We start from the raw sequence: 27,549 nt of genomic DNA on the forward strand, positions 1-27,549 counted from the left end.
AATGACCTGAGTGATCATAAAGAAGAATTAAACACAGAATTCACCCAAAGAAAGGCTCATTCTCTGAATACCCCCAACTCCCCTAGAAAAACATAACCCTGAAGCAAAAATTAAAAGTGCTGTTGGTATGTTTATGAGATTTAAATAACAAGAAGATGGCTTGCCACTGGACCCATCTGCCAGGAATCTGTGATGGAACTGATTTGGAGAAGCTATTTGGCAGATGGGTAGGAGGTGATGGACAAGGACCATGTGGGTACAAGGTCCAGTGGGAGTAACGTGACCACAGTGACAAAGGACCAGGAAAGTAAGAGACACCTCAACCATATTGTTGGGACAATTAGAGAGTTGTAGGATGCAAAGTTGGCTGCGGACACATTTGTGGAAGTATTTGGACTTGTACTTTTATAGACAGTGGGAAGCAGGGGAGTGCGGTCAGAGCCAGCTTTCTTGAAGATGAATCCAGCAGAGAAGGAGGGGGAGGTTTGGAGAAGAAACAGAGGCCCACGAGGAGTCAGAAGAGTTTCAGATGAAGGCAGGAGGGGGAATCATCACAGGGGAATAGGAGAGGATTTCAGTGACCATGTTGGGGGACGGTAGATGTCACTGAAGGTTAAGTAGGATCCCTGAATGCCACCAAGGTCCTGGGTCAGGAGCAAAGTCACCAGAGAAATTTCAAGAAGGATCTGCTTGAGAAAGAAGATACCAGTCGCCTATATGTAAAAAGGTCAGTTCCAGAGGCGGGGGAGGCAGACCAGCCTTGGGTGGGCAGCATTCCCAGCCTAGGGTAGGAGAGCTCCTTGTGGTGGGGACTGTCCTGGGCGCTCTAGGATGTTTAGCAGTACCCCTGGCCTTGACCAACCAGAGGCCAGTAGAACAGCCCCAAGTTGTGACGATCATAAGCATCACTAGACATTGCTAAATCTCCCCCCGAGGGGCAATGTCTCCCCCAGTTGAGAACACTGTGTAGAGGAGGTCTGTGCCCCAGGATGACAGCAAAGGAAGGGAACTGAGTCCCACTCCCTGGGGGCTCTTGGGTCCTGTGTCAGAAATTTGGACCTTGAATGGGACAGGGATGTGGAACACTGGTGGAAAGAGTTGGGGTCCAGATGTACCATCCCATGCTGGTCCACGGGTGTCCAAGTGTGATATCCGCCATGAGCCCCCAGGATCTCCAAAGCACACAGAACACCAGTGGTGGCTGACATGTGGGAAAGGGACAAAGCAGTTTTCCAAATGGTTTTGAATAGGGAAGAAATGAGGCCAAGAGGACCCATGAGTCAGAGAGGTGGGAGGAGGAAACACACAGGACAGGGGCTTAGGGTCAACATTGGCTTCTACCAAGCATTACCTAGACTTCTGAGGAAAGGGAAGCAGTGGCCCTTGGTTGCCTTTCTAAAATCTTCACATGTAAATCAGGCACGCATTTCTTAGGCACACAAGTTAGGCATCACATTCCCCCATCTTTAACAATTTCGTAACAGGCTCATCCTGCTAATGAGAGAATCTAGATCTCCCCAAGGATGTCGAGATAGATGTACATCCTTGGGCAAGTTAATGAACTTCTCTGGGTCTCCATTTCTTCAACTGCAAAATGGAGTTTATGATTTTCATGCCATAGACTTGTTGTGAGGATTAAATAGATGAAATGCCTACCACATAGTCGATGTTTAATTGCTGTCTCTCCATCTGTCCATCTCTATTAATTTAGTTTAATTTATGTTTGGAAAAATGAGAGATCAGATGCAGGTATGGCATCATCAGTGAAGATGTGTAGCTATTATTGACATTATAATTCTAGAGGGGTCTCCTGGAGATATCTATTTCAGAAAGGTGGATCTTAATTATGTGCGTACAAAAAGTGGCAAGTCCACTGAATTACACGTATTTCTCAGGCTCCAGATGTTTAGCAATATATAGGAGAACCTCAGTGTAATTGTATTTCCTACATTTTTTCTGGTTGCTTATGTCTGAACTAATACACCAGCCTTGTTTCATTCTTGCAGAACAGATTGATCTGACCTCAGAAGTTCTAAGAACCCTTCAGAAAGGCCAGGAATTCTGCAACTCCATCTTGTTTTTTTTTTTTTTTTTTTTTTTTTTTGCTTCTATCTGAAAATAAAAATCTCTTTGCCAATCTTATATTGGTTAAATATCAGCTTTCCTTAACCATGTGGATATTTTTTTTTTCAAAAGGTTTAAAGGGCAGTGGCCTTTAGAGTCTGGGCCACTTTTAAGGTGTTTGGCTAATCAATAGCCTGGTTATTGGTTAATCCCATTTGAGTGGGAATTGAGGGAGTTCTGTTAGTTTTCCACATTGGATAGATGTCACAGGTCCTAGCCTGTAGACATCTTTGACTCCACCTTCCTGAACAGTTTTATTCCTTAGAGTTAATGTAAGCTGGTGGCTTCTGGATGAGATGTTTGCTATTGCTTTCCTCCTCTTGTATTTGATGACTTGGCAGCTGGGAGTAACGACACAGGAGAAGGTGAACCAGTAAGTGGGCCTGATGTCTCTGCGAAATAGGGGTCACCGGCTGGGGAACAAGACACTTTAGAGCTTGCAACAGGCTGCGTTAGGCTGGAATGTAATCTTTTTTCCTGTTATTACTAATCCAGTGCAGAAGGATGGGCCAGGACAAAGGCCCTGCACTGTAAGTCAAAACAGCCTGTGTATGAGTCGTAGCTCTCATCCTCAGGAGCTGGGTAATCCAGAGCAAGCCACTTAATCTCTTTGATCCTCAGTCTCCCTGTCTGTAAAATGAGACTAATAATGGCTCTTCTACTTGTGTTAAAGCAGTGAAATAAATCCCTGCATTTAAAATGTACTCAGTATAGTAGGCACCTGATTAATGGTAGTTCTCTTAAGAAATGTCAGACGGTGGGCTGGGGATGTGGCTCAACGCGCTTGCCTGGCAGGCACGGGGCGCTGGGTTTGATCCTCAGCACCACGTAAAAATAAGATAAAGATGTTGGGTCCACCAAAAACTGAAAAATAAATATTAAAAAATTCTCTCTCTCTCTCTCTCTCTCTCTCTTTAAAAAAAAAAGAAAGAAATGTCAGATGGTTAACTTCTTTATCTATAAGAGAATCATAAAAATACCTGCCTCAGTGTTGGGAAGGATAAAATTAGATAATGTATTCAATATTATTTTGGGGAATGTCAAGAGACTGTAGATTCCTCAGTTGTATCATTCTGAAAATGAGTTTACCGTTTTCTGGGGGTAACCGGCAGAGGTGAGAGGTGATATTTCCATGTGCACATTAGCTGTTCTATTTCTTGGAGATTTCCAACCTGGCTTCGTGTTGTTTATATCTTAACATCAAATACTTTGCAAAGTGTACACCAGCCCTTTATTTCACCTTTGGAATAGCTTTTAAGCAGTCCCTGACACTGAACCATTGAAGATTTTTAAATAGAGCTATTTTTATTCAAATTCTTATTAAATAATTCAATTTTGAATCATTATTGCTTTTAAATGTGAGAACAAGAGGGATTTCCTTTAAGTAACAGTTCAGAAGGGGGGAAAGCGTTTTTATAAGCAGTTAATTTGTAACTTGTATTTAAAGCAAATATAATTTTGAAAAAAAATCAGAAAATTCATCTCTAATAATTAGAAGATAAAGGCAAGAGAACTGTGGAAAAGGAAATCTCTGCTGAGATACTCTTAATTATAAAAGCTTATCATTGTAATCCTTTTTGAAAATGAGCAAAGAGTCTTGATGTTTGATGAACTTATCAAACAAGACAGACCAGTGAAGAGGCAAATTTTAAGTCAAGGCAAAAGAGAACCAATTAAACACTTCACAAAGTGCTGAAGGAGGAAATCATGCAGTTTTTGTGTCTAATGCCAGTGTGTCTGATGTTGGTTTTGAAAATGGAAAACTTCCTGGTTATAGCTTTACTAGGCTCTGACTTGGGCACTGGGGACGTATCAATCTCAGGCAAGTTATGAAACTTCTCAATTTCCTCAATTGTAATATGGGATGAAAGTAAGAGCAAGAATTAAAAGCATGAAAAGTCCTTAGAACAATGCCTCCTCTTTAGGAAGCTGTTTAGAAAGTTCTTGCCAGTGGTGCTCTGTGATTGTGATTGTCATTTGTTGGTATTTCTATTCTCTTGGCTGGCTGACAATAATCAGACAGAAGAAATTTATAATATGCCAATTGGCATGGATGTTCCCGATAAGTTAGGGATTTCAAATCTATCTATTATTGATTATTTTTAGCAATAGTGCTCTCTCCCCACCGAATAAAATCTCACATGAACCCTAACATTGAAAAGAGGACAAAGATATTTACATTTTTAATGGTGCACATTTTAATAAGCTCAGGTTTAACATTTGCTTACTAGACATGTTTAAATAGAAATATAGTTTTGAGAACAATAATTTTTTGAATAAAAATAAATTCGAGGCCTCACACATGCTAGGCAAACATTCTATCATTGAACTACATCTCCAGACCTTTTTATTTTATTTAGTGAGAAAGGGTCACTAAATTGCCCAGGATAGCCTCATTGAATCCTGGACTTGTAATCCTCCTGCCTCAGTCTTTTGAGTAGCTGGGATTGCATACATGTGCTACTATATTTGGTGAGAAAAAAAAAATTGAAAGCAATGGTGATGAAAGGAATTTATAATCATTAGCTGCAAAATCAATAGATGTCTATTATGTTTTTATGTGAATAATACCTTTTGGTATGGTGTTACTTCAAAATTTTTAAAGTTTGAAAATTTTATAATTATTTTTTATTCTAATTCATTACATATGACAGCATAGTGAATTACAGTTCATACATTATAGAGCACAATTTTTCATCTCTCTGGTTGTACACAAAGTAGAGTCACACCATTCATGTCTTCATACATGTACTTAGGGTACTGATGTCCATTCATTCCACTGTCTTTCCTACTCCCCTGCCCCATCCCTTCCCCTTCCTCCCCTTTGCTCTATCTAGGGTTCATCTAATCCTTCCATGCTCCCCATCCAACCCCATTGTGATTAGCATACTTATATTAGAGAAAACATTCGGCATTTGTTTTTTTGGGATTGACTAACTTCACTTAGCATTATATTTTCCAACTCCACCCATTTACCTACAAATGCCATGATTTTATTTTCTTTTAATGCTGAATAGTATTCCATTGTGTATATATATACCACATTTTCTTTATCCATTCATCAACTGAAGGGCATTCAGATTGGTTCCACAGTTTAGCTATTGTGAATTGTGCTGCTATAAACATTCATGTGGCTGTGTCCCTATAGTATACTGTTTTCAAGTCCTTTGGGTATAGACGGAGGAGTGGGGTAGCTGGGTCAAAAGGTTAGTTCCATTCCCAGTTTTCCAAAGAATCTCCATAATGCTTTCCACATTGGCTACACCAATTTGCAGTACCACCAGCAATATATGAGTGTGACTTTTCCCCCACAATCTCGCCAACATTTATTGTTGTTTGTATACTTAATAGCTGTCATTATGACTGGAGTGAGGTGAAATCTTACAGTAGTTTTGATTTGCATTTCTCTAATTGCTAGAGATGTTGAACATTTTTTCATATATTTGTTGGTTGATTTATATCATCTTCTGAGAAGTGTTTGTTTAGTTCCTTGGCCCATTTATTGATTGGGTTATTTGGCTTTTGGTGTTAAGATTTTTAAGTTATTTATATATCCTAGAGATTAGTGCTCTATCTGATGTGCCTGTGGTAAAAATTTGCTCCCAAAACGTAGGCTCTCTATTTACCTCACTGATTGTTTCTTTTGCTGAGAAGAAGCTTTTTGATTTGAATCCACCCAAATTATTGATTCTTGATTTTAATTCTTGCACTTATAGAGCCTTATTAAGGAAGTTTGGACCTAATCCAATATGATGGAGATTTGGGCCTACTTTTTTCTTCTAATAGGTGCGGTGTCTCTGTTTTAATTCCTAGGTCCTTGATCCACTTTGAGTTGAATTTTGTGCATGGTGAGAGATAGGGGTTTAATTTCATTTTGTTGCATATGGATTTCCAGTTTTTCCAGCACCATTTGTTGAAGAGGGTATCTTTTCTCCAATGTATGTTTTTGGCACCTTTTAGTATGAGATAACTGTACTTATGTGGGTTTGTCTCCGTATTCTCTATTCTGTACCACTGGTTTATAAGTGTATTTTGGTGCCAATACCATGCTGTTTTTGTTACTATTGTGCAATTCTTTTAATTTATTGAAATGTGTTTTGGGACTAAGAATGTGGTCTTAGTGATTATACCATATGCATTAAAAATATGTGTTCTCTGCTTATTCAGTGTATGTGATTCTAAATAAATTAAGTCAAATTGGTGATTAATGTTTCTCAAGTTTTCTTCTATCACTTTCTGAGGGAGGGAGGGAGGTTGCAATATGGAATTATACTTGTGGATTTATTTATTTATTTTAGTTGTATCAGTTTTTGCCTCATATATTAAAACCTACATCTTGTTAAATTAAAAGAATTTGCAAGTTTAAAAAACTTCTAAACAACACACACATTTAGGTTGTTATGTCTTTGTGATGACTTGCCCCTTTATTATTATGATTGATTGTCATTATCTCTGGAAATTGTCCTGGTTCTTCATTTCGTTTTCTTATCAATTGTGTTTTCATGGCAAATCTTCATCTAATATTTTGTTTTCACTTATATGACCATATTTAAAGTATGCTTTATATAGACATACAGAGATGAGACTTGCTTAATCTAGTCTAACAATCTCTGCTTTTTCAATTGACAGAAATTTGACCATTTACATTACATATAATTATTGACAAACTTGAGTTTGAGGCTACTATCTTACTATTTGTTTTCTATTTGTCCATCTCTTTTCTGATTCTACTTTCTCTTTTGGGGTCATCTTATAGACTTAATATTTTTTCTAATTTCTAAATGGCTTAGTTAATTAATGGTTAACCATTAACCATTCTACTTTAATTTTTATTCTACTTTTGTTTTTACTCTGAGATTTATAACTTACATCTTTAACTGATCACAGCCTAAAATCAAGTAATACTATACTACTCCTAGTATTTTTTTTTCTACCTGAAAAAATTCTTTTGACATTGACTGTAGTGCACATCTTTTGGCAACAAATTCTTTTGTTGTTCTGAAAAAGTCCTTATCTTGCCTGCATTTTGAAAGATATCCTTGCTTAGTATAAAAGTCTAAGTGAATAGTTTCCCTCTCATATCCACATTACTTTAAAGATGTCATTTCATTATCTTCGGTATTACATAATCTCAAAATAATTCTGCTTTGTTCTTGTTTGTGTACTGTGGTTTTTCCTTCCTTTTTTTCTTTTAAGATTTTTTTCTTTATCAATTTTTAGCAGTTTCCCTTACAATATAACTTGATATGGTTCTGGGGGTTCATAGTTTGCATTAAACTTGGAATTTTTTGCCTTATTAATTCAAATATGTTTTCTGGTCCATTTTTTTCTCATGTCTCCATCTGACAGTCCAGTTGTGGGGATGAGATGCTTGATATGGATATGGTCCCACAGGTTACAGAGACTCTATTTTTCTTTGTTGTTGTTGGTAATCTTTTTTTCTCTCCTTGTTTCATTTTAGTTTCTATCACTGTGTTTTCAAGATTACTAATCTTTTTCCTGCAGTGTTTAATCTGTTGTTTAGCCTATCAAGTTTTCATTTTTGATGTTAAAATTTCTAGCTTCGAACATTTCACTAGGTACTTTTTCAAATCTTGTACTTTCTCCCTCATCATGTTCAAAATTATCCTTAAGTAATCTAGGTTTGATTTTAGCATTTTTAAAATTCTTGTTTGCTGAATTCATTATTTGTATTTCACAGATTTTTTGCAATTAGGCAGGACTTAGCATGTAGCTCAATCCACTCATGTTACAGAGAAAGAAACTGAGCCTTAGAAGGAGAAGGAAAGATTTCAATAATAAGACTATTTGGCTAGCACTTGAGGAATACTGGCCAACTTTACCATCATTATATCTTCCAAGATTGTTGTTCTTATTATTTTCCCAACTGAAGGTCAGAGAGGAAGAAAGCAATTTGATATGTCAGGCATGCATCTACCTACATGAAAGGCATTGCCAGGCTTCATGTCCCAGATTAGGCTTATCACGGCTATGACTACAGTCCCACCAACTAACCAATAAAAAAATTCAGTGCTTCACAAATAATCACTTGTATTGATGAGAAAGATGATTACTGAATTTGGAGTTAAGATACTCAAAGATTTTTCACAATATTTTCTACCCAACATCTCCACTGATGAAAACCAGAATTCTTTAGGGGATTAGAAGAAATGTGAATGAGAACCCTAAACAGAAATCACAATAATCTAAGCATCACCTAAAAGTTTTTTGTTTTTTAAAAAATAGGTCATATAGGCAGTAGACCAAAGAAATCTCAATTATGCTCCTCTTTTTATTTTAAGGCTTTTATGGGCATCAGAATGTGTTTTCCAAAGTGCCCTGGGTCAGGGCCATGTGGATGCTTTCAGTAGTTATCCAGATGCCTAGAAATTACCATGCACCTAGGCAACAGGAATTTTTAATTAACATAAACAATCGAAGTACTGGCTCCCAGTCAAAAATCAGTGATGGAGATATGGAGACTTCTCTTCAGGGTGACTAATCCTTAGCTATACAGCAAGGGGCATTGGGTGTGGGCTATGGAGTGTGGTCAACCTGAGATTAAGTTCTAACATCACCACTTAGTGGCTACAGAACTTGGATAAGTTACTTAAACTCTGCAAACTTCAACTTCTCTAGTTATAAATAGTGATAAAACATATTTCATAGAGTTCTTGTCAGGAGTTAGGAAAGTGCATGTGAACACTTAGTATAGAGCCTATTACACAGTATATCATCAGAAAAATTTTTTTGTTATTCTATTTCCCATTTGTCAGAAATTCTTCACAGTACATTTTGGAATGCTAGAAAAATGGATAGACTTTGGAGCCAAAACAGCCTTGTTTGAATCCTGGCTTTGCCACTTACTACCCATAAAATTTAAGCAACACATTTAATTTCCTTATGAATTTGTTTTACTCATCTACAGAATGGGTATAATAATGGCTATTTCACAGGGTGATTATGGAATTTTAATGAGATAATACATTAGTGTTAAAATTTGGTTATTCATTTCCCACTGCATACCAGATGCTATGTTCAGGACTAGATACAATGGTGAGCAATATAGATATGATATCTGCCTTCCAGAGCTATTAGTCTATGGGTAGGAATGAAGTATGTGAAGCTCTATGTACCTGACACTTAGTAGGCAGGTCAAGGAAAGTTATCTGGAGGAAAGGTCAGGCAAGATAAATGAGGTACAATTAGAGTGGTCTGTGTAGAAAACATCCTTGTGCAAAATACTGCAGGAGAGCCTGCCATTGCCTGGAACTAAAAGTCTATATGGAATTTATATGTCTCTGGCTCACAGAAGATACTTTTTGTCTTCACTCAATGAAAATGTTCATTTAATCATAAATATTCTAGGTGTGCGAGGTAGTGAACTAAATAGGTAATATCATGGAATTTAGTGATACAGTCAGTAAACATGTAAACAAATAAACAAAAAAAAATCATTTAAGATGGTGAAAAATACTATGAAGGAATCCAATGCACCCTTTGATAGAGAAAATAGAGGAAAGAGGCTGGTTAGGGGGTATCCTCTTGTGGAAGGGGCATTTACACTGAGATGTAGGGCAAGCAGAGAGAAGCTGAGCCGTATGGCAGGAGGGAAGAGGGAGAGATCAGCATGTGCTTTGACCTGTGGTGGGAAGTGTCCGTGGTGCACGTGAGCTGAAGGAAGAGACGGCATGAACACAGAGAATCATGCCACAAGAAGGTGGGCAGCAGGTGGACCCCGGAGTGCCTTGTGCCTCACCAGGGGAGTCTGAATTTTAGTTTGTGTGTAGTAAAAAGTAAATCACCAAAAAATCTCTGGAGGTGCTTATCATGGAGGGATATCACCTGATTTCTCATTTAAAACAACCAGGTCACATCCCGGTTGCTGTGCAATGAATAGGTTAAAATGAAATGGAAGGTCTTGGCCCACAGAAAGCCACAGAATGATCTGGGTAAGAGATAATGGTGCCTTAATAGAGCATACTGGCAGTGGAGACAGGCTTCTGGAATTTGAGACACACTTTGATAGCAAAATTGTCAGAAATTTCCAAAGAATGGGATGAGAGGAAGCAAAAGGAAGACATTAAAATTAAAGACCACTGTTAAGTATCTGGCCTGAACACAGATACTTCATGGTGGTTCTACCAATGATGTTGGTGAAATTGAGAGAGGAGTTGGTTGAAGGAGAAAATGAAGAGTTCAGACCTGGAGGCTTTTAAGTTTTTCATGCTGGAGAGGCAACTGGTAGAGATGTAAAATGGATGAAGGCCCACTTTGAGAAGGCATTAGCCCAGATGGTGTAGGAAACAAAGGAGTGGATCTTACCTCCTTCCAGGTGAGAAAAGAGAGAAGAAAGGCAAGAAAGACAATGTTCTAGGGAATTCTAGTTTTTAGGGAAAGCAAAAAGAAATGGTCCCGAGGCAGAAAGAGAGCAAGGAAGATTGGTGCTGAAGAGGTCCAAAAAAGGGAAATTTCCATAAAGAAAATAGTAGCTAACAAAGGGCAGATTAGATGAAGCTAGAAAACTCTCTACTGGGTTTAGCAACATGGAGGATGCCGAAGACTGAGCATTTTCATGGTCAAATTTAGAATACCTCCATTTCACAATGCAATTCCCATGTCAGTGAATGGACTTGGCTCAAGGTTATTAATTAGTGACAATGGCCTTTGAATATATGCACAGCCACATTATTAGGAAGACCCCCTGGCAATAATCAGGAGGCTTTCTGACCTTCTAGCTTGGGAGTGGTAGCTAATTAATATTTTGTTTTCTGAATTGCTGAGGTGGCCACATTATGGGGGTCAAGCATTTGACTTACAGGTTGCATGATTTAGTCCTTTTCCCTAATATGACAGCTTAGAGGAGAAGTGTCTCACTATACCCCAGGGCACATTATTGATAAAGATGGAGAGGTTCTATAAGCATTTATATATTTGAGAAGAATAGACAAGAACTAATATATGCTAGACCTCTGCTAAGGCTTTATGATCTCATTCCATATCCCAAAGTCTCCCAAGTTATTAGCTCTGTTTCTGAACTATTAGAAAATTGAAGCTCAGTGAGTGGCAGAAAGTGGATTTGAGTGCATATTTGATAGACTACAAACCTCTTTCTGTTACATCCGTGTTTCTTCTACTGCGTTACGTGGCCTTACCCGATTTGCATGAGAAAAGAAATAACCTGTGTTCAAAAAATTTGGAAAATTCTAGGTTAAGCAAAGTAAAATGAAGAACTTCTCAGGTCCTTTAATACAGCATTAGGTATTTTAAGTTTCCAGGAATAGGGTGTTGTGGGCAGCTTATCCAAATGAATTTGACCATGGAACTTTTCTTCACTTCCTCCTCTACCTGTGTGCATATTTCAAGAACTAGTTCTCCACAGAATACACATTGAGAAGTTTTGCAATAGCACTGTATTGACTTGTGCTCTATCTACAGATGAAAAAACTAAGTCAGAATGTTAAAGTAACTTGTTTATGTAACATAGCAAATTGGAAAAAAAAATTAAAGGTTAATATCAAATGCTTCCAAATCCTACTGCTCCACGTTAAATGTCTCACTAATTGAGTAGATTCTTGCTAGCTGGGAGATGCTTTAAAAATATCTGCCAGTTTACTAGGCCACAGAATTATGAATGGCTCCTTAAGGGTATTAGTCCATTTTATGTTGCTATAACAAAAAACACCTGGGGCTGGATACTTTATAAAGTAGAGATGTTTGTTTGACTCATAATTCTGGAGGTTCAAAAACATGGTTCTGGCATTTACTAGGCTCTGGTGAGGGTCACCTGGGTATACTATAGTATGGCAGATGGTATCATGGTGGGAGCATGTGGGAAAGAGAACACATAGTGAGACAGGAAGCCTGAGGCTGTGGAGTAGCTAGGCTCACTCTTTCTATAGCAACCCATTCTTGGAGGAATAAACTCACTTCTACACGCTCAACCACTCTGAGAGACTTGCTTTAATCTCTTCATGAAAGTGGTGTCTCCATATGTAATTACTTTCCACAGGCCCTACCTCTTGAAGATTCCACCACCTCAAAACCACCTCATTGGAGACCAAGCCTCAGACTCATGAACGGCACCAAGCCATAGCATGAAGTAATGAAAAGTGATAACAATTCCTTTGGAAAGCCATTTGGCAATGTGTCATAAGCTTTAAAATCTGTCGTCTCAACCTCCAGGCTTTATCTTCAGTAAATAATTTAGAATCCAATAAAATGGGGGGCTTAAAAATCTAATTGTTGAACCTTTGGGAAGTGGAACAATGCAGAGCCATTGCTCTACGATTAAGTGGAAAATCAGAATATGAAAGGCACTCAATATGCCTCAACTGTATTATAAAAATAAAGAGTGGGAGAAAAACCAACAACATATTAATGGTGGTGGGATTTGAGGTAATTTCTTAGTTTTACAATCATTGTTGTTTTTCTTATTGTAAATGCATTCATGTCATAATCACCAAAAATATATATTAAAAAACTCATTGGAATGACAAGAGGAACTCATTGGAATGATCAGGCTGAAAGTTAGAACCCTGTAGTGATGTAATGAGTGGTCCTGGTGCACCTTCTGTGCTCTGGCATTCAGTGATAGTATTACTATGTGTGCCTCAGTCTAGACATCATGTCACAAAGCTTTTATTTTTTTTTATTTTTTTTTATTTTATTTTTTTTTTAAATATTTATTTCTTAGTTCTCGGCGGACACAACATCTTGTTGGTATGTGGTGCTGGGGATCGAACCCGGGCCGCACGCACGCCAGACGAGCGCGCTACCGCCTGAGCCACATTCCCAGCCCTGTCACAAAGCTTTTAAACCAACAGCAGCCCAGCTCTCTGCTCTGTCCAGGCTTTTGCTTTTAGCCATTAATACTGTTTGCTCCCATGTTGACATCATAATGCGGTTTCCATGGGCTTACAATGACATTATCTTGACAATTCTGTAGTGAGATGCAGAATAATGCCGGAGTCCTTTTCTGTTCCCAAATCTTCACCCTATACCTTCTTGGAATTTTTTTTTTCTCTCTCCATGTTTCTGCAATTCATTCTTTCATTACCAGGGCAACCTATTATAAAAATGATAGACCCAGGTTTGGGTAAACCAAACCTTGAAGCTGTTTGAATTTCTAGATTATTTAATTAGATTCTAACCAGGAGTCAGTTTCAAAGAAATCTCTCAACTCTGTCACTGCTTATTTCCCAGGAACTGGTTGTAGTTTTTTCTTCCTCTCCTTCTCTTCTTCTTTGTTTCTTCCCCCCCCCCTTTCCAAAATATTTACTGAGCACCTTTTATGTACCTGCCGATGATGGATGGTAGGACTTCAGTAGAAAATACACAGGTGGTACCAGCATCCATACATCTTAGAATTGGTAGAAGAAACAGGAATTACACCTAAATTGCGAGTGTGATAATTAATTTTTCAAAAGACATGCAGAAATTGACCAAATCATATGAAGGGAGGTAGCTAAGAGTCTGGGTATTGGGAAATGTTTCCCTAAGGAATTGAAATTTTTGATGAGTCTGAAAGATACTTAGGAGTTAATCAGGTGAAGAAATAGATAGTTGAATTCACTCAGGACTGGGCTATACAGGTAGGTGTAATGGAGGAAACACACCTAGTTAATATTTTAAAGTGACAAACCGGTGGAATCCAAAATGAAACCCAAAGAAAAATAAAGATACAAAGTGTCTTAGTGACAGAAAGCCTTGGTGTCAAGTTAATGGAGGCCCAGTGAGGTCCCACCCAGGAAAGTGCAGAGAGAGTCCTTGAGTAGATTAAAAAAAAAAAAAAAGGAGGAGGAGGAACAGCAGTGGAGGCCCAAGTGACTATTCACAGGTGATTCACAAATTAGTGATTTGGAGGAGAAGCTGTTTCAGAGAAGAGGAGGTCCAGAATATGATGAAGGAAGGTTCTAGAGTGCAGAGAAGACCATAAGCAATAAGGAAAAGGAGGCACCACGAGGGTGGAGTGCTCGTTAAAGGGATGTGAGTCAAGGGATGACAGGAATCCAGGTGGAGAGGAAGTTTGTGAAGTTTCTTAAGTTCTTTTGAAGGGATGATAGGCCGATGTTACATTCTAACATCATTTGATGGGTTAGAGTTTCTCTGAGCCTGTTCTGCAGAGCCCAGTGCAAATATAAACATGATGAAAAGTGCAAAGAATGTCTCAGTATTATTACGAGTTTTGATTCACAGACCCAGGTGGGTTCAAAACAATTTTCATAATAATGGTGGGACATTATTTGCCCTTTTTACCGTGTTTGTATCAGCACTGATGATGCAAAATGGTGGATTAAACCACTGTAGCTTTGGTAAAAAAAAATCAAGGCAGTGGCACCATATCCATTGGGGGGGAAAATAAAATTTTACTTAAGAAAGTCCTCTTTGAAGCAGTAAGAATTGTTCATTTTATGACACCTCAGTCCTTGAGAAATGTTATCTAAATATTCCATGGCAAAAATGGGAAGAAGGCACAAACAATGCAGTGACGTATGAGGATTGTTTGAAGAAAAGCAATTTTGTTTATTTTGGTATTTAACGTGACTTGTGACTTGGTTTCTCCTCTGATTAGATTTTCCTTTAGTGTAATCCCTCCCTCTGCTGATTTTCATCATTGTTTTTCATTTCCTCTTCTTGAAATATTTTGCTGAGGATGTTCTGTAGTGCAGGCTTTCTAGTTGTCAATTCTTTTAACTTTCGTTTATCATAGAAGGTTTTTATTTCATCATCAAATCTAAAGCTTAGTTTTGCTGGATATAAGATTCTTGGTTGGCATCCATTTTCTTTCAGAGCTTGGTATGTGTTGTTCCAAGATCTCTTGGCTCTGAGGGTCTAAGTTGAAAAAATATGCTGAGATATGAACTGGTCTCCCCCTGTATGTGATATGATTCCTCTCTCTTGAAGCTTTTGAGATTCTATCCTTATTCTGTATGCTAGGTGTTTTCATTATAATGTGCCTCGGTGTAGATCTGTTGTAATTTTGTACATTTGGTGTCCTGTAAGCCTCTTATATTTTGTTTTCCAATTCATTCCCATTGCTTGGGAAATTTTCTGATATTATCTCATTGAAGAGATTGTGCATTCCTTTGGTTTAAAACTCTGTGCCTTCCTCTATCCCAATAACTCTTAGATTTGGTCTTTTGATGCTGTCCCATAATTCTTGGATGTTCTGTTCACTGAATTGTGAGTCCAAACAGCCACTTGTCTTAGTCTCTCTGGCTTCTGTAACACATTGCTGGAGCCTGAGAGGCTTAATCAGAAAACATTTGTTTTTCACAAGAGAAGGGTGCAGGCAGATTCAGTGCCTGGTGAGAGCCCACTTCCTGGTTCATAAACGTCCCGTCTCTTCACCATGTCCTCATGTGGCAGAAGGGGTGAAGGAGATCTTTAGGTTTTCTTCAGTAGGGACACTCATCCCATTCACAATCTTTGGACTTAATCACTCACCTCCTAAAGCCGCCATTTCCAAATGACATCACAACCCTGATGGTGTTGTGTAGGCTTTCATGCATGCATTTTGGAGGGACACGTTTTGACTTGACATAGATAACTGCCACCAAACCATGGTCATTCAGGAATCGATATTTACATATATTTTTACGTGAACACAGATAGCCTATCACTTGAAAATAAAAAGTAAAATTATTGTGAACAACAAATAAGTCTTCATGAGAAAAGAAACACAACTCAGTCAGCACTGTGAACTTGATGGGATCACTAGTGATATTAACAAGTTTTATTTTTTTCCTATATATAGTAAATTTGCAAATATTTATAAGGTATGTGAACTTAGTGAGTTACCGTTTTCCAAATTTCCAATGCCTGATGTTAAAAAAAATTATGTATGGGTACAAGATCTGTTCAGTGTACTGAGACCAACAGATTTTAATATAAGAGAGCACAAAAGATTTTGTTGACAAGCTTTCAGACACTGCATTGCGCCTAACATATAAGAAATTACCACTTGTCAAGTTTTGGTATAATAACAAAGGAGAATATCCACATATCCACAAATATCCATTTGAAAAAAAAAAACTGTAAACAGTCCTTCCTTTTCCAAATATGTAACTGTGTAGGGCTGGATGTTTTTCATAGACTTCAACCAAAACAACACATAGCTATAGATCCAATAAAGGAGCCTCTTTGAAGGGACTTGCAAAAATGTAAAACAATGATACTCTTCTAATTATCATATATTTTAAAAATTACTTATGGTCACATGCAATGGGTTTTTATAGCTTTAAATACATTAACAACTATTTTAAAATACCTGTTTTTATTTTGAATTCTGTGAATATCCATAGATCTAGCTCACTGAAAGCTCTCTGGGGTCTTCAATAATCTGAGAGCAAAATTGTGAGAACCAGGGTGAAGAGGAACATGATTTTCCTGCCGCTCTGTGGCTGTCTGCCTGGGGGTTTTAGCCCAGGGGTCATCTGCGGCAGGAGTAGCAGCTCATGTGTAAGCAGCACGATTTGAAGCATTTTTTCCCTATGCTAGGGAGATAATTGTACTATTGATCACAGCCGGGCTGCCCAGCTCCCAGGGGTGGTGGAAGTTCTGATGGTAAGGGACGACATTCCACCTTTGTCCAGCAGGCTGACCTTCAGCAGCAGCAACACTGTTGGGGAAGAGGCTCGGGCTTAGAGCCAGGCAAGCTAGGACTGCTTCCCTGGCCCTGAGTGACCTGGGCAAGGTTTTTAATTTGTGAGGAGGCAGCATGGGGTAAGAGACGATCCCTGCCTTGGAGGCAAACCAGTTTCTAGCACATGGATATGTCAGCCCAGGCAAGGTCCTCGCTCACTTCTGATGACTGATTTCTAAAATGAGAAACCAACATGGTCAGGAGTGGGAAGTGGGTTTTGCCATTCAAACAACCAGTTCAAATTTTGCCAGTCTGCCCTAAGATATGACTGCTGGGGTTACTTAACTTTTAGGAACCTCAGATCTTATAATGAAATAGGGCTAATAATATTTATCTCTCAGGACAGTCACAGAGATGAAGTGACACAGTCCATGTAATGTGCCAGCATGTAATCTTAAAAGCAAAACCTTTAGTAAACATATTATATGCATTTAAACATACTTTCAATAACTATTAGATAACATTATTTTTAATATAGTTTTATAGACGGGAGTGCTATAGCTCAGAGATGTTAAGTAACTTGTTCAAGTTTTCATAGCCAGTAAGTGTAGTTAAGATTCAAACTTGGTTCTCTGTCCCCAGATCCCATGTTCTAACCACTTTCTGCTATTTTGACTCTTCAAAAAATGTTAGTCTTCCTCGGTACTCATTTCGCTAAAGTGATAATGATTTGACCCACCTGTGATGGATATGGTACTAAAGGGACAATTTATACAAACCTTCCAGTACCACCTGTGCATTATAGTGGCAGCACAATAAATGTTCATTTCCTATGAATCATGTTTTACTGGTAGGAAAATGGGCATACGTTTTTCCTTTGCTTAAACTTTGCATCTTGGCATTGATACAGCGTCCTTCCTCTCTCTAGGAGAGCAAGTCAGGCTGTGACCCCCAAAGCGGTTGCCTGCCAGCTGAGCAACTGGTCTGAGTGGACAGATTGCTTTCAATGCCAGGACAAAAAGGTAAGCCATCTCTAACCATTCCGGGCCATTTTCCTAGTTCATCTGTGCATTTGAAACTCAAATGGAGATAAGCAGTTGGGGATATGAGTCTGGTGTTCTGGGAAGAAACTGATCTTTGAAAGGAACAGGTATTTGGAAGCCTCAGGCACCTAGATGGTGAAACTTGTTCCTGACTCTCCTGACTTTGTTTGTAAGGCATTACTGGGTGAAGCTGCAAAAGATGTATATATTATAACTTGTAGGTGAACAAATGTCCACTTGGAGCTGGGCACATTTATCTCCCATTGTCTCTCTGAGTCCTGACCAATGTATTGCCCTTGAATGAAGTTTAGCTGGAGGGACTGATGATGGGTTAGTAAAATAAATTGCAACCTGCTCATGGGCAGCTGAGTAACAAGGGCAAGGGTACCCATGGGGACCAGAGATAAACAGGGAATATCATAGAGGGCATTCTTGAGGACTCTACTTTTATGGATTGAAAAGACTAATAGACCCAAGGAACAGAAGTATGCCTACCTTGCCTGCCTAAATGATTTTGATTGATCCAAAAGGGTCCTCAAACCCAGTGGTATACAAAGGGAAGGGAGGCGTTGAGTACCCTCTGTTTTGGCAGGAGGAGTATTAAAATTCTCACTTTGGGGTTGAGTGCAGTGCTGTATGCCTGTACTTGGGAGGCTGAGGCAGGAAAATCACAAATTGGAGGTCAGCTTCAGCAACTTAGCAGGACTCTGTCTCAAAATAAAACATAAAAAGAGCCAAAGGATCCTAAACCTCCCCTGATTGAAGGATGTGGTCCCCCCAATTTTCACTCTGCCCTGACCTCTTGTGTTATTTTCTCAAGCCTGCTATAACCAATTGCCACAGACTTGCTGATTTAACAGAAATCAATTCCGTCCTGGTTCTGGAGGCCAGGAGTCTGGAATCCGGGCCTCAGCAGAGTTGTGCTACCTTTCAAAGCTCTGGAGGCAATTGGGTCTCTTTCTCCACTACCTTCTGGGGGCCATCAACATTCTTCAAATGGAGACTCCACTGTCTGCCTCCCTGGTCTCCATGCTGCCTCCTCCCTCTACCTTCCTCTTGTACAGAAACCTTGATGATGTTTAGGGCTACCTGGATAACCCAAGGGACCACATTTCCAAACCTGCATAACCTGCAAAGGCTTTTTCCAAACAAAACAACATTTAATGTGCTAGAAATAAGGACCTGGGGTCTTCATGGGGGCCATTACTCCACCTATTATGGATCCTACACTGCAGTTTTTCTCATGTGTCTCAGTTTAGATAGCAGACAGCATAAATGAATCACTTATAGTTTCAGTTCGAATTGAATTACTTCCTTAGTGACTCAAAGAGACATGTGTGTCTTTAAAGTAATCCTTGAGATAATTAAATTATGTTAATTATTGAAGTAAAAGACCACCTTAGTTTATTTTTATTAATGTTTCTTCCTCTCAAAATCACCCAAACGAAGATGTGCATTTCTGAAAAGAAACAGTATCTATTACCTTGTAAAGAAAATTATGTCTTAATGACACCAACCACAGGCAATAGCACACAGCAGTCCCTGAGGGGGTATTGGCACCAACCTTCCTGTAGCACCACATCTTCATTAGTTAAGAGCAACCTTAAAACCAGAGAACAGATGGAAATGAACCTGGAGGCTTACAGCCTCTTTCCAAGTGTGGGAACTACTGGAGGGATGACAAGGGCATTAATATTTGTCATTTATTCAAAACTTTATATGGACCAGGCACTGGACTAATATTTTTTTTTTTTTATTTTGTGACAAGTTTATTGAACAGTATTCAGACTTCATCTTTATAAACAAAAGAAAATCTGCTGAATGATGCCAAGGCAGTATTTGCTGGCAATGCTGGGCACATATGGTCTATGAGCCATTTTACTGTGTGTAGTTTCTAAAGTTTGGACTACTAATAGAACTGCCAGTAAAACAATTTAAATGTGGCAAATTTTCTGAAGGTGGGAAATAATTTTTAAAGCAATCGCTGCCAGAAATTCTCTCCAAGAGGTTTAACTACCAGCTACTTTTACATTTTCTTTACTTGTTTTTTTAAGTGTTCTCAAAATTAAGTGAATTTTCTTTTTACACACTTGACCCACACCTGTGCAGAATCACAGAATCCAGAAAAATGGAGTGAGTTTAAGTCATGCTTCCTCATTTTTATGCTAGGTGACTCTTTCCACCTAAAAGGTACATGTTTGATTACTTCCATACAGTCCCAGATTTTCATCTGGTGAGTTAAGACTGACCTTAACTATATTAAATATTATTACTATTTGAAATTCTGAGTAACAAGTTTTCTAATTGAATTTTCATTGTCAATGTTTTGACAACTTGGTATACAGAGTCAGAAACTACATTTCACTTAACACTGTGTTGCATTAAAAAACAAAACAAAAACCAGCCACTAATAATTGTATATCCAAGCTACAGTGTAAAAACAGAACATACCTCCAAATTAGGCTTATAAACTAAATCTTCCACTAAACTTCAGAAAAGTTACAAATTTGCTTATTTATAAAATACATTTTTCATAGTTTCTCTAATCCTTTAAACCCAAAGAAAAATGAACAATAAAAACTCAGTAGGAGGAAAAAAAAATTAAACCTAATGGAAAAGATGCTCTTCCATTAATGTCAAAGTCACCGAACACAGACAATAAAATTTACACATAAAAATTGAGAATACCATGATAGTGTTTACAAATGCACACAACTTTGAGCAAAACTTTACAATCCTTCATACCATACAAAGCAAATGAGAAAATAATATAAATTCAATTCTACACCAAACCTAGTTCTTAGGAGAAAATTTGTAAGAGAGGTATGGATAGTTTCACAGAACATTTTCAAGAATTTTTTAAACCTGAAACTCCAAAGCCCAGAAGATAAACAGTATGCTTAGCAGTTAGCACTATGTTAATAAGTCTCAGATACACAAAAATCAAGTTCCAAGACAGCAAAGCATTTAATTACATTTCACAACAAGCACTGTTGTGGCTCAACGAAATATGAAACACAGTTCTCTCCAATTGCTACACAAACCACTATTAAATTTATTTAATTCGATGAACAATGAAATCAAATTCTCCTTTTCATCATTTACCTAAGATGTAGAAATAACAAAGTAGGTGCAATAAAGTGTATGAAATATTTAATAAGAATGTACGAGCACATTTAACCAAAATAAATTGTGAAAAAAGGGCTTTCATCTTCAAACAACCCATTTTTTTTTTCTAAAATGAAAATAGCTTTCCAACGGGGAAAATAATCTGTGGTTGAAACAAGACTCCCAAGCAGCACTGAAGTTTTTCCCATTGTCTTTGGAATGAGAAAAGATTACTTAACAGCTCAAATTGAACAGCATATACAAACATTATATTGCTTTTTAAGTTGAGGAAGCAGTATCTAGTGATCTGTCATATCAAATTTGTGTTTGTGAATTATCAAAAAGACCCACAACACAGCCACCTCTTCTTTGAGTTTGAACAATCCTTTCCCTAAAACAAAATTCCTGTACTGTCATCCTCTGATTGTACACAATCTTCACAAGTGAAACTGTTACTACTCTAAATTAAGGGCGACGCTTTATTTCAGTGTTCTACTGATTTGCAACACCAAAAAGGCACTACATAATTTTTAATAGGCTATACTTCTTTTAAAGGTCAGACCTCCATAAGTATTATTGATTTGTAGGAAACGTTGGAGATGTTTTAAACCAAGGCAAGAGAGCAATGTAAAAGATAAAAATTTGTTTTTCATGATAATTCCCCAATCTTCCATTCTGTACATTAACAATATAATGTGACATATCTTTAGAGAATTTAAACTAAGGGGGGAAAAAAAGCCCTAAATAGAGCCTATGTGGCAGTGAGCAGGACATTGCAAGATAAATATTTTTATGACTAGGACACGTACCAACCAGAAGCTATGTGTCCTGAATGCCCAAGAAACGAATATAAAAGGGCAAGGAGTCTTAATTTGCTCCTCTCTGGCAGCTAGACTTTTACTCTGCACAAAGAATTTTTGAGAACAAGGCTCCTGATTAAATAACTATACCAAAAAGCCTCTAACTTAACAGGATTAAACACACATAAACCTATGGACCAGCTTCTGAATCTTTTATTCTATAATGGTATTGCTAACAATTTCAACTTCAGTTTTAAAAGACTAGATTAATATAATGCTCTTTCTAATGAATAGATCCCTCTTTTATGCTTTCAGGCAAAAATTTCACTGAAGTTGGGACAAAAGGGAATTGCTAGAACAATCATCTTAAACACTGGTTACTAAAAGTATTTTCTGGTTTCAAAGCCACCCAAACCACATTAACAATTTTTAAACTTACTAAACTAAAACTTGGCGGTTAAACCAAAAAGGCTCTGGTAGGTAGAGGACTCCATAGTTTATTTTTATGGCAAAAGTCTTATTTTACACAGTTTTAAGTGTGTCATTAGAAATCAAAGTTCAGGATTATAGCACAAACCAATTGTGGAGTTTCATATTTAAAGAAAAAACCCAACAAAACAGTTCTGCTCATTTACAAATGAGTCAATTAGGCAAGCAAAGCAGCAACGTCTGAAGCAGGACTGTCCATACAGCAAGAATCCTCAAAGAAGCAATAAAGGTACATACAATGAATCTGTATACAGAGATTTTATTCAATTTTAAAAGAAAAATGAAGACTTTAGACAAAGCTTTGACCCTATAACAAAGCACATCTGTCCAGCTTTAAACCAAATTCCAAGAGTAGCCAACTTCTATATTTTAGTAGCTGGCAGGAGCACCCTCAATGAGCTCTACTGACATTTCTATTTTCTTCATCCCATATATTATGAAACAAAACCAATCTAGACTCCTTGATAAACTTTATGTGGTCATTGAGTTTTTACAAATGGTTTCTCTAATAGTATGCCAAAATCATTTTTGTGTTCTCTCCAGATAGCTTTACTGTAACATACAGCAATGTTCATCCTGGTAGTGAGCTGTAAACAGTCAACCAATGCTTTTGTTATGGAAACCAATCTATATGCAATTGAAACAATCCACAGGTTCTAACCTGAAAATACTAGGAAAACAATCTGGATGCATTGAACACAGCAATATGAAGGTCTACCCTATAAAGAACTGATGTGAATGGCTATCCTAATACAAGTTTTACTTTTCTTGAGCCTATAGGCCTGTCATTTAAGTCAATGACAGCAGCTGTGGCTTTGTCTCGAGATTCAAAGGCCACCATGGCTTCACCTGTGGGCATACCTTTTTCGTTGTATTTTAAGCACACTGAGCCTGGGATTACTTGATAGCCATAAAAGAAATCTAAAATCTCATCAATAGACACAGTGAAGGGCATGTTCTGCACTTTAATTACTGTAGGTCCTGGTTTCCCAGAACTAGATCCAAAGCCAGGTGGACCACCAATATGGATTGGGCCAGGGCCAGGGCCAAAGGCTGGCGGTCCACTCAAATGCCCAGGGGCACTTCCAAGACCAGGAGGGCCACTTCCAAAGCCAGGGGGGCCACCTAAGCTACCAGGACCATTTCCAAAATTCTGAGGGGCCCCTCCAAATCCCGATGGCCCACTTAAAGTATTCGGTCCACCTCCAAAACCAGGAACTTCCAATCCTAGACCAGGCAAACCACTGTTTCCAACTGAAGGCATACCAGGCCTAGCATCACCAAAGGCCCCTCCTAATCCTGGAGGAGGCAGTGGTGGCCCAAAGGCATTTGATCCACCAAAATTACCAGGGAAATTAAATGGAGGTCCATTGTTGGCCTCCTTTGATCCTACTGTCAGGAAAGCATGTTCTTCACCTCCAGCACTGGGCATTCCCGCACCCGGCATTCCTGCAGTAGGCAGGCCTGCACCAGGCAGTCCTGCAGTGGGCATTCCCGCACCAGGTATGCCCGCAGCAGGCATGGCAGCGCCAGGCATTCCCGCAGCAGGCATACCCGCAGCAGGCATTCCTGCAGAAGGCATTCCCGCAGCAGGCATGCCTGCAGCGGGCATGCCAGCGCCGGGCATTCCCGCAGCAGGCATACCAGCAGTGGGCATGCCTGCAGCAGGCATTCCAGCACTAGGCATTCCTGCACTGGGCATTCCTGGTACTGCAGGATTACCCGGCACAGGCATCTTTAGGCCCTTTTTTCCTTGGGCAGAGGGATTTTTCTCAATCTCCCTCATATCTTCTAGGGTAACTACATGAACAAATGCTTCTCTCCCATTAAGTTTTTTACGGTGTAAGTGTTCATTTTAAACTGAACCAATGCCTGTCCTAGACCTTGCCCATTGTTATCAACAAGAACATGTACTGAATTTTCATCCACTGGGATTCCTTCCAGGAACTGCAGAACATCCATCTTGGTAATGCTGAATGGAATATTTGTTATGTGGGCACAGACTTTGGCAGAGTTGACATCCCCCTCTGGATTTAACATCATTTCTCTCTGGTCATAGCTGAAGTTCTGGAGTCTTTTTCGAATCGTATCTATCTTTTCTAGCATACCTTTCTTAGTAATTGGATGAACTTGAATAAAGCGATTGCCCATGTATTGTTTATGACGACACAGAGCAGCCTTATAGTCAGCCTCATTCCTAAACTCTACGAAGCCTTCACCAGTTGCTTTCCCATTGGGTCCATAAGCTATATAAATACTATCTTCCACAATATCCAACTTTTTAAAAAAATCAATGACATGTTTGTTTTCTGCTTCAAATGGCAGCCCTTTCAAGTAAACACAAAAACCAGCCTCATGTGGTGATCTTGACCTTGACCTTTTCTGCCCACTGGGCGATTTTGACCTGGGCAGTGTCTGAGGAGGGGGATGGGTTTGTCCAGAAGGTCCCATACTTTGTTTAAAAGTGATATGTCCTCCAGCAGCTACCCACTGTCTCTCTGTGTCAGGGCTAACTTCCACATAGCGTTGAATCATCAGCATTCTGTTTCGTTTCAAAGCTTCAAATGTATCTTGAGGGGAGAGAAACTTAACCAATCCATTCCCATTATTTCGGCCTACATGATCTTTCAATAAATGCACCGCATCAACACGGAGCCCATGGAAAAATTCTCTGACATCATTTTCCATTGCAGAAAAGGGCATTCCATGAACACTGACATACAGATCATCAGGGTTGATGGGAAGAGGCTTCACGCTGCTTTGAGAGTTCATCTGGATAGGGTTTACAGGATTCAATGGACCCAAAAACATAGGGTTCAGGTTATTGTTCAGATTTATAGGTGCTCCAGAGCCATTCATTCCAGCAGGTAAAGGTGCCACGGGTGGCGGATTCAAGGGTGGCATGCCTGACATGGGTGGCAGTGGGGTCATGGGTGGCACAGAAGGGACTGGTGGAATCGGGGGCACAGGAGGCACAGGGGGCAATGTAGGTACTGGAGGAGGAACTGGTATTGGGGGAATGGATGGCATTGGTGGCAAAGATGGCATTGCTGGGATTGGAGGAATAGGTGGTGGTGGGACTGTGTTCATTGGAGAGGCTGTACTTGGAATGGTCGAGCTGAATGTTGGGCTCCCAAAAGAAGCCCCCATACTTGGAGGAGCAGTTCCTATGCTGGCTGTGGAAAATGTCTGTATGTTTTTGTTGCTTTCATGAACAGAAGTGGTAGCAGTAACTACACTTGGTGAAGGATTATTAAAGTTGGGTACTGTTGTAGGCAAGTTTACCCTGCCACTCATTCCTGAGCTAGGTGGTGGTCCTGATCTACTAGCATTTGCTGGTGGTATATCTAGGTTGGCAGTTTCAAACCGCCTACGACTCAGTTCAATCATATTCTGCATTTCCGTTTTACTACTCAACAATAGTGTTACTTTTGACCCTTTAATTGTACCACCTGTGCGCATCATACCAAGCCTTGCATCTTCATCAGTGGCAAAAACGATGAAAGCCTCACCCAGTTCACCCCCTACAATATGCACGCCCCCATCAGGGATGGTCAATCCAGAGAAGAAGTGGCGAATGTCCATGGTCCCCGCCACAATTGGGAGACCTTGCAAACGGATGACCACAGCCATGCTGCGCTGAAACCACACACACCTGATTAAACAAGAGATGTATTTTCTTAACAAGAAGTAGAGGCCAAGTCAATCCTGTGGGCAACCAATTAAAACCAACTTTTAGACGGGGAGAACTTGCGCGGCACCAGAACCCAGACCCGAGTTACCCCCCTCGCGAGTGCCTCCGCCCCGCGGCCGACAGCCCCAGCCCGAACGGCTTCCCGGAGCCCACCGCTGGACTAATATTTTGAGTAAATAAATTGTCTAGTTTGATACTCACAGCCAACTGGAGATGATAGACACCATCATCCGCTTTCTATAGATCATCCAAGAAGAAAGTGGCAGAGCCTAGATTTAGATCTTGGTCAGTCTGACTCCAGAAACCCTGAGAGGTTGACCACGCCACTCTACTGACTCCCAGACTACACTGGAAAGTTGTAAGTGACATTGGCAGTCATCTAATCCAGTTCCCTCTGGAGTGGCCCAAGAATGATGATGGTGTTGAAAGCTGTTATTACTGAGTGTATAGCAGGAACCAGGGAAAGTACTGTTTGTTTTTTTTTAAACCTGTATTATCACTAACCTTGACAATACTCTCAGATGTGTCTCATTTTACAAATGAGAAAAATGAGGGTCAGAGACATTGTGCAGTGGATCTGGTAGTGCCTGTAGAATCAGTGGCAGAACTAACTGGAACTTGAACCTAGCTTAAAATGGAATTTGTAATAACAATTAAACTCATGAAGCTGAGAAGATTAAATGAGATCATGGATGTTGAGCGCTTGGCCAATAGTAAGTGCTCAATCAATGGTAGATTCCTTCACCGCTGTTGTCACGGTGGCTACTACATTGGTTAGAAATCTGATGTACTTTTTAAAGATATAGAAAGAGCTGGCTCTATGTTTGTGTGTGGATCAGTCGGTTATTTGCACATTGATGGGTAAGAAAATGAGTAGCAAATGGAAACATACTGATCATCTGAACTGATCATTAATTATAACCTCTTCTCATGATTATTAACCCAAAGGCGGAAAAGGCAGTGGACAGATTTGATCTCCACCTTTCCTCTGCCCCTTTGCCAACGAGCAGTGAATAGACTGGGGTGGGCATGCTATGGTTTAGTTAGGCTTCATGTGTTGTATTGTGAAATACTAAGAGGGGGAAAACTTAATCCACCTGTGGTGTTGAGAGGTGGGGCCCTTGGGAGGTGATTAGATAAGTTCATTTGACTGGAGCCCCCATGATTGAATTCTGGTGGCTTTTTAAGAAGAAACTAAACAGATGGGGACACACACACACACACACACACACACCCTGACTCTCACCATGTGACGTTCTGCACCACCTGGGACTCTGCTGAGACAAAGGCCAGATGTGGCCCTGGACCTTGTATCTCTAGAACCATGAACCGGATTAAACCCCCTTTCTTCATAACACAATGCCACACAGACTCCGTAAGTTATCGGCAACAGAAAATGGATTGATACAGGCAAGAGGAGAGGTGAGCTGTACTCTCCGCAACTCATCCACCGGAATCATCTAGAAGAGACTTCATGGATAATGACAGCAAGGTGGAAACTGCCTCTGTTTGCTGAGCACCAGTGATAAACCAGGCAGAGGGCTGGGTGCTTCCTCACACTGTGTCCCTGAGATCTCACAGTCTCTAAGGGGAGACGCCACAACTCTCATCTTACATACTAGAAAGCGGGAGCTCGGGAAAAGAAAGTGACTCGCTGGTGTTCAGCTGGTAGGCAGATGTGGGATCTGAACCCCAGTCCATCGA

General features: G+C 39.5%; 2 protein-coding genes across 2 annotated transcripts in view; one reads left to right on the forward strand and one right to left on the reverse strand.

Moving 5' to 3' along the window:
• Nucleotides 1-2,335: 2,335 nt before the first annotated feature.
• Nucleotides 2,336-27,549, forward strand: part of C8a (complement C8 alpha chain) — a 65,561-nt gene continuing 40,347 nt past the window's right edge. The window contains exons 1-2 of the mRNA XM_026382554.2: nt 2,336-2,497; nt 17,640-17,733. Of these exons, the coding sequence (XP_026238339.2) occupies nt 2,421-2,497; nt 17,640-17,733 (171 nt within the window). The 5' untranslated portion in view covers nt 2,336-2,420. The remainder of the gene's footprint in view (nt 2,498-17,639; nt 17,734-27,549) is intronic.
• On the reverse strand, nt 22,153-25,965 carry LOC144249095 (RNA-binding protein 12-like). The gene is given in 2 exon segments (XM_077791210.1): nt 22,153-24,005; nt 24,008-25,965. Coding segments are annotated over 2 exon segments (2,889 nt in total). The 5' UTR covers nt 25,785-25,965; the 3' UTR covers nt 22,153-22,893.

The sequence above is a fragment of the Urocitellus parryii genome, chromosome 11, assembly GCF_045843805.1.
Source record: "Urocitellus parryii isolate mUroPar1 chromosome 11, mUroPar1.hap1, whole genome shotgun sequence".
Taxonomy (NCBI): domain Eukaryota; kingdom Metazoa; phylum Chordata; class Mammalia; order Rodentia; family Sciuridae; genus Urocitellus; species Urocitellus parryii.